Source organism: Triticum dicoccoides, chromosome 7A (assembly GCF_002162155.2).
Source record: "Triticum dicoccoides isolate Atlit2015 ecotype Zavitan chromosome 7A, WEW_v2.0, whole genome shotgun sequence".
NCBI classification, from domain to species: Eukaryota; Viridiplantae; Streptophyta; class Magnoliopsida; order Poales; family Poaceae; genus Triticum; species Triticum dicoccoides.
Genome location: NC_041392.1, coordinates 61798718 through 61807329, shown reverse-complemented (window position 1 = coordinate 61807329; position 8612 = coordinate 61798718). Strand labels below are relative to the sequence as shown.

Here is an 8612-nt window from a genome sequence, read left to right as displayed (position 1 = left end):
AGCACCACCATGACCATTGATGCCGTCATCGCATGCCTCATCGTCGTGTCCACAGAACCATCGCGGTGGTCATTGAAGCATTGTCACTATCGTCGACACCATCAAAGTATGCCTCGTCGCCGCGGCCAATGAAGCATGCCTTGTAGCATCGCCACGGCTGCCGATGTCGTCATAGCATGCCTCGTCGTCGTGTCCATTGAACCATCGCCGTGGCCATCGAAGCATCGTCGCGGCCGCCCCCATCGGGTTGCAGCAACGGTGGCTGCTGCGACCACCCCGTTGCAGGCTTGCAGCATGGACCGCGGCTGTTGCACCGGCGAACTGTGTGGTTGCAGCACCGACTGTGGATACGACATCGGCATGCTCTGCGGTTGCAGCACCGGCCGTGACTACGATGCCGGCAAACTCTGCGGTTGCAGCACGACGGCCGTTATCACCACCCATTTTGCAGCACCGGCGGCGGCGTGCGACGAGACATCGGCCAATGCTAGATTGGCAGTAACCGTGGCTGCTAAGAGACCACCAATTACAGCACCGACCCCGGGTTGCAGCACCCCGGCGAGATTATGCATTTGCGACACTGGTGAGCGCTGCCGCGAGTGGCGAACCTGGGGCCTTGTAGCTCCTGTGCCAGGCACCCGCCATCGCGCCCCAATCCCGCCGGCCTTGCAACTTCTCCTTGAAAGGGCCCTGCAGCGGCGCCTCCACACCACGGCTGTCTCAAGCCAACACTCAATTCAGCGGTGAAGTAGACGGGCAGGGAGAGAGAAGGAGCATTACATCGATTGTGGAAAAAGAGAGAGACAGGAGATGGTACTGTGGAGTTGTGGTGAACGCACGGTGTATAGGAGAAAAAAGTGTGGCAAGCCCTTCATCGGCTGGAATAAGGTTTTTGAGGGGGTTGTGGTGCGCGGGCCCGGTCGAAACACGTGGCAATCGCAGGATGCAGCTGGCGCAAGCATGTTTACATATGGTAAGATACTATTTGGTTAGAATCCAAACATATCCCTTAACCTTTTAGCAACAATTAAATACATACTAAACATCATGCCGTGTACTTTTTACACTAGGAAGGAAATAAATGCCTTTAAAAAACAAATGAAATTAATGAGGGAAATAAAGGAGTACCGCGTATTCTGGACTGCTGATCCAGGGACCACACGCTAGTAGCCCTAGGATTTGCATGCCAGCTATCCTGTAGTTATTTCAGTAGTGCTGGCACCTCGCCAGCGTGGCCAAAAACGTGATAGGAAACGAAAGAAAACAAATACATCCCGCCCAGAGACTCAAAAGGAAAGTAGTAACCTGCCCGCGTTCTCCGTTCCCCAGTCTTTCATCCTCTTTATAAAGCAGCAAAGCAACAGGGTGCCCCCATAGATCCAATTCCACCTTCCTCCTTCAAGAGCTCTGCCTATCTCTGCCAGCCCGCCGCCGGCGAACCTAGCACGAATCTCATCCCATGGATGCATCTTGCGCCGGCTCCTCCTCCAACCCCACTCCCTCCAGGCGTCGTCTCACCGTTCCCGTTCATGGGCGGCCTTCACCAACCCCGCTGCCGGCACACCCTGGTGAATGGCGGTCCCGCCCGGCCGTCTCATGGACCGTGGAGAACATCTATGAGGACTTCTCTGGCCGCCGCAGCGCGCTTGTCCAAGCCCTCACCACCGGTATGCCACGGGATGCTCCTTAGTGACACGTTTTTCTGGATATATGTGACGCCTACGTGCTGATGGATCTAACACCGATCTCTTCTCCTCGTTGCCATACACGCAGATCAGGATACATTATATGATTTATTGCGCGAGGAAGGTATGTAATATAGAGATCCAACAGTCCCAGAAATGTTATATCCATTGCTTGTTACAAAATTGTAAATCTGGCTGGCAAGAAATTCCAGATCCATTTTTTATTAAGAAAAATTAGTCATCAGTTCCGTACTGTTGCACGGGATAGTGGAGGTCTGTATTGAAACATGGGGAAACTTTGGCTGATAGTTTGGTCAGTTACTTTTAAACATATAAGCGTGTTTATTTTTGTATTAGACATAGGAAAAAATCTTTAGATCCCGTATTAGGCAGAGGCTGATAGTTTCATCTGACATGGAAGTTCAGATCCATTTTTTATTAAGAAAAACTAGTCATCAATCCCGTGTTTGCATGGCCTAGTGAAGTTCTGCACTCAAACATGGGGAAACTTAGGATGATAGTTTTGTCAGTTACTTTTAAACATATGACCTTGTTTATTTTTGTATTAGACATAGGAAAAAGAACTTCAGATCCGGTGTTTATTTTAGTATTAGGGATAGGCTGATAGTTTCATCTGACATGAAATCTCAGATCCATTTTGTATTAAGAAAAACAAGTCATCAATCCCGTGATTGCACGGGCTAGTGAAGTTCTTTATTTAATTAAACTTGGACTGATAGTTTGCTCAGTTGCTTTGAAACATATAATGGTCTTTATTTCTTATTAGACATAGGAAAAAGTATTGAGTTAGACAACTACGGGCATTTGTGGCTGTATTTTTTAGATCCTGCTGTCCCTAAAATTTTAGATCCATTTTTAATTACAAAATTGTAAATCCGGCTGACATGAACTCTCAGATCCGTTTTTTCATGAAGAAAAGCTAGTCATCAATCCACTGCGGTTGCACGGCCTAGTGAAGTTCTGTATTGAAACACAGCGGAATTTAGGCTGGTAGTCTGATCAGTTACTTTCAAACATATTTCTCCGGAAGAAAAAGGTTATTTTCAGAAATACAACCATGTTTATTTTTGTATTAGACAAAGGAAAAAGAGTATAGAGTTATAAACAACTCTCTGCATTAGTGGTAGTATTTTCTGCGTGCATAGACTTTTCCAATTGACTAGTGTGTGAAATCAATGCGCGTGATATATATTCTTGGTGTGCTATGTCCCCGATAACTCCAAATTGATATAAGATGTAACATGGTAGAAATTTTATGAAGACTGCATGTGTACTGGTGGGCTATAGTATTGCAAACGCGAAATTCTTTGGTGGATGTATACTTTTTTTCTCCTTTTCTCCTAAAGAAATACGATGGGGTTTGGTCTTAAGTTTATTATAGACATTCAACACTTGTCGCCCACAAAACCTTCAACTGTTTCTAGACATATCTTTTCTAGGACTCGATTATACATTACTATTTACATAGAATATTCATGCAAAAGTGTTCTACAAGAGTACATGAGAACATTTATTTTCTCCTGGTCATGAAGAGTATCCATGGTTCTATTTTGAAATATTTTAATTTTAAGTCACATAGTATATACATGTATATTCACTAAAATACGTCAGACAAATGATATAGTTTTCTATTTTTTTAGTAATGATGAATTTTTTTAAAAGAAAATTGTCGGGAAATACAGACTCTAGCTATTTTCCGCCGACAATGCACAGTGTATATAAACATATATACTTGTGTGCGCACAAGCGATCTTTCTCACGATGACGTAGAGAAGGCCGGCTTAATTTTAAATTACCCAAAAGTAGAGGGATTTGTGTAAATTTGGCAAACATAGAGAACTGCATATTTATCACGCCTCGTAGTAGGCCTAAAGTACCTGCAAATTCTAAGCCTTCAGCCAGTGATATGAACCTCGCCATCACCAAGCATATGCATGGCATGGGTGCTTCATGCAAAAAATATTTAATTAATTAAAGTGTCGAAAGTACTGCCCAAATGTAAAACAAACATGCAAACTAGCAATCTAATCTCCGGCTTTTTTTTACAACAGAGTTGTTTGACATGCACCAACATCAAACCTGTTTGAATAATATAATGACTTTTTGTCAAATCGATTGTTTGGTGAGGTAGTTTTTCTTAAATTAATGTAAATCTCATATGGTGCCCTCAATTACAATTAGTAAATATAAGATGGCGAGGTGTGCAGATCACTGGCTGATGTTGTGGTGTGATTCATTTTCTCGCTTCAGGTAAAGAGCCAATGTGCTTGTACGGGTACCCGGATGGTAGTTGGGAGTTGACGCTGCCGGAGGAGATGGTGCCGCCAGGCCTGCCGGTGCCTACACGGGGCATCAACCGCCGGCGAGATTATATGAACCGTTTTGACTACCTGACACTCGTCGCCCACCACTCCGACTCGTGGCTCATGGGCGTCACCTTTTTCTTGTCCACTTATCTCGCCGCCAACCAAAGGTATGTTACTACTACTGTTGCTGCTGCTACTACTACTATCACCACCACCACCACCACCACCACCACCACTACTACTACTACTTCGTTTCACAAACAGTTTTTTGAGCACTTAACATTTAGGACATTTATATGTGCAATCTACCTCTAAGAAACGTAACCAATAATTTCACAACACATACACTAGTAGAAAACAGGGCTTTGGTCCAGGCCGGGTCAGCCCATTAGTCCCGGTTCAGTCCAGAACCGGGACCAATGGGGGCATTGGTCCCGGTTGGTGAGCCCAGGGGGCCGGCCGGGCCATGTGGGCCATTGGTCCCGGTTCATCTGGACCTTCTGGTCCCGGTTGGTGGGATGAACCGGGACCAATGGGCCTCGCTCCTGGCCCACAACCATTGGTCCCGGTTCGTGCCTCAAACCGGGACTAAAGATTAGACCTTTAGTCCCGGTTTGAGGCACGAACCGGGACTAATGGGGTTGAGACCTTTAGTCCCGGTTCGTGCCACAAACCGGTACTAAAGGTCCCATTTTCAAACTCTATCCGCCCCCCCTGGATCGCCTTTTCAGTTAAAAAAATAAAAGAAAATGATGGAAATGTCAAAAAAATAAAAGAAAATAAGTTTCCCATGTGATATGTTGTCTAGTTGTTGGGAAAATTTGCAAATGTGAATTTTGACTTTATTTGCAAAATCTCTCTGAAATTTGTAAAAATGGGCATAACTTTTGCATACTAACTCAGATGAAAAAGTTTGTTATATGAAAAATCATCTACTCGAAAAGTTACGTCCGAATTTAACGGGGGGAACCCCGTTAAACATTTTCAAAATCCTCAAAAACCTAATTGAAAAAAGTTACGGGGCTTTTAAGATCTAGAGTGAAAAAAATCGAAAAAAAATCAAACAGTGCGCAAACTGTGGTCAAACAATGGTCAAACTAATTATTCTAGAATATTAGTGTTACTAAATAATTATTTCAGTTATTTCAATTTTGGTCAAATCTGGTCAAACTGTGGTCAAACAATGATCAAACTAATTATTCAAGAAATATTAGTGTTACTAAATAATTATTGTTTTTTAAAACAATAGTTTCAAAATAAAACTATGAAATGTGTCACTTCATGCTCAAGCAAAATTCCTGAAGGTTAATAGGATTGACATCTTAGTATTGTCAGGAAAACAACAAGTGCAGACTTGGAGCGAGGGAGAATAGAACCCAGAAGTTAAGCGTGCTCAGGCTGGGGGAGTGGGAGGATGGGTCACCGTTCGGGAAGTTAGATGATTTGGAATGATGAGGGGTGATTAGAGGATAAATTGAGAAGTGATGAGGGGTGGTGATTACAGACTAGAGGTTAAAATAATTCAGAAATTTGAAATTCAAAAAACAAATTCAAAAAAAAAATCAAAAAAAAATCATAAAATTTCCTTTAGTCCCGGTTCTGAATTGAACCGGGACTAAAGAGAGAGGCATTAGTACCGACCCTTTAGTTCCGGTTCCAGAACCAGGACTAAAGGCCCTTTTTCTACTAGTGATAAAGCATGTGCATGTAGAAGAATCTTTGAATGCAGCAAAAAGCGCAAAAACCTGTAACTTCTATCTAACAAAACTGAATGTAATTCCTATACTTTTAATCAAGCGTATAGAAGATTCTATTTTTTGACATAATATCTTATTTTCCATTTAACAAACACGAGAGAGAATACAGCTTCGACAGAACAGTAGTCATGCAGAACCAATTATTAGAGCCTCAACATTAAATAATGGGCTATATATTCTTATTAGGGGCGATCTTCGTCTTCTATTTAAATCATTATGTTTTTGTGCTTATATAGTTCCTCCATGCATCAAGAATGTCATGTGTTACATATTGCTTGCGAAGCCAATTGCTGATTTGGTGATGTTGGTTTACTTTCTCGTTCAGGATACGTTTATTTGATATGGTAAACGAGATGCGAACAGTCCATGACGAATACTATCTCTCTTATGGTCTTCCTTGGCTATCAACATTTGCGCATTACAATGCAAAGAGGGAGTCGAACACACCAACTCAAGAGAATGTGTCCAATCCAGATGTAGACTCTATCACACCTGCTGAAGAGAACGTGCCACCTTCTCAAGACTCGATGCAAGTTTTGTCTGCTCCAAACAGGGACTCTAGGAAGCCTGCTGAAGACAAACAAACGGATAATGAAGTTACCGACTTTTGCGGATCTTGTAATGCTCCGTATCATGCCAATGCCTTTTGGATTGGTTGTGACGAATGTGACCAGTGGTTCCATGGCAAATGTGTGAACGTAACTGCCTCTGAAGCAGAACATATCAAAGAATACAAGTGTCCTGACTGCATCCGCGAGGTGATCGGAGAGTAGGATATAATATGTGCACCATTCCTTTATTTTAGGGTATGCAGTCACCCTTTGTATGAAAAATGATTAACTAGAAAGATAGTGAGAGAGGCATTACATTCTTTTCCCATTCCATTGGGATATATTTAAGAATTCAGTTTACAATGTCTTGACTCTTGAAACAGGCTTTCGCCTTGCTATATTAATATAGCAACCACCTGACAGAACTGTGATATCACTGATGGGCAAACAGGACAATCAAGCCCAGAAAGAGAAACAAATGCCAAAGCGATGATTTCCAGCAACCGGCGCCACGCTCTTATGCCTCTGAATTCCACCATGCTCCTATGCCTCTGAATTCCCGCATACCAAACAACACCTTCAAGAAGTACTACGAAGACAATGATGCTGCTGCCCAGACAGATCCTCGGATTTCTGCCGGTACACGGAGAGGAGTGCCGACGGGGTACACCTGACGCCCTTCAAGAAGGGAGGCGGCGCCCACAAGCGTCACCATGGCGCCCACAAGCGTCACCGTGTTGGTGCCGGCTGAACCGGCAAAGATTTTTCCCGACCCCCGCACCGCTGGTAACTGCAGACCAAACATGGTAGTGTAGCACTTTTGCAGAAGTATGCCAATGAGTAATCGTCACAACAAAGAGCTGAGAAGAGTATTTATGGATGCGTTTCTGTCACACACACAAGGCCTCATAGCTCTTGTATGAAGTACTGCGTGGGCTTCTTCAAATACTACTACTGTCGTCATAACTGTGTTTATTTCTTATTAGGCATAGGAAAAAATGTATTGAGTTAAACAACTAAGGGCATTTGTGGCCGTACTTTTAGATCCTGCTGTCCCAGAATTCTTTAATCCGTTTTTAATAAAAAATTGTAAATACGGCGGACATGAAATCTCAGATCCGTTTTTCATGAAGAAAAAATATTCATCAAAATCCAGTGCTATTGCACGGGGTAGCGTAGTTCTGTATTGAAACAAAGAGGAATTTAGGCCAATAGTTTGATCAGTTACTTTCAAACATATTTCTTTGGGAAAAAGGTTATTTTCAGATATACGACCGTGTTCATTTTTGTATTAGACAAAGGAAAAAGAGTATCGAGTTATAAACAACACCGTCCATTAGTGGTTGTATTTTTTGCATGCATAGACTTTTCCAATTGACAAGTGTGTGAAATCAATGCGCGTGATATATATTCTTGGTGTACCATGCCCCAAGAATTCCAGATTGATAGAAGATGTAACATTATAGCAATTTTATGTAGTCTACATGTGTACTGGTGGGCTATAGTATTGCGAATGGGAAATTCTTTGGTGGATGTAGTCCGTCCATTTCAAAATATAGTGCGTCCGCGTTTTTCGAGGTCCAACTTTGACCATTAATTTAATCAACGAGACCGACTGCGGCAGGAGAAAAAATTATATAATTGAAAACTTGTTTTGAATACGAATTCACTGGTATAACTTTTGCTCCCGCCGCAGTCAGTCTTGTTGGCTAAATTTATGGTCAAAGTTGAAGGACGAGAATAGAGGAAGCACTATATTTTGGAACGGAGGGAGTATAATTTTGTGTCCTTTTATATCCTAAAGAAATATGATGGGGTTTGGTCTTAAGTTTATTACAGACATTGGACACTTGTCGCCGACAAACCTTCAACTTTTTGGATCATATATTTTCTAGGATTCGATCTTGCATTAATTTTATAAGAGTACATGAGGGCAATCATTTTCTCCTGGCAATGAAGAGTATCCATGCACTGTATTATATTTTGAAATATTTGTAATTTTTAAGCTGCATATATTACATACATATTTTTCACTAAACAACATCAGATAAACGACATAGTTTTCTATTAATTTTAGTAATGATCAAATAAAAAAACAAAATTGCTTGGAATATGGATTCTAGCTAATTTCCACTGGCAATGCACAGTGTGTATAAACATATATACTTGTGTGCACACATGCGATCTTTTCATGGAAGATATAGAGAGGGCCAGCTTAATTTTTTAAATTCACCAAAAGTAGAGAGATGTGTATAATTTTGGCAAAAATAGAGATCTGTATATTTATCATGC

General features: G+C 42.0%; 1 protein-coding gene across 1 annotated transcript; it reads left to right on the top strand.

Moving 5' to 3' along the window:
* Positions 1-1459: 1459 nt before the first annotated feature.
* On the top strand, positions 1460-6565 carry LOC119327704 (PHD finger protein ALFIN-LIKE 3-like). The gene is made up of 3 exons (XM_037600808.1): positions 1460-1667; positions 3957-4179; positions 6095-6565. Exons 1-3 carry the CDS (start codon positions 1460-1462, stop codon positions 6540-6542), a joined length of 879 nt encoding a protein of 292 aa, XP_037456705.1. The 3' UTR covers positions 6543-6565.
* Positions 6566-8612: the final 2047 nt, after the last annotated feature.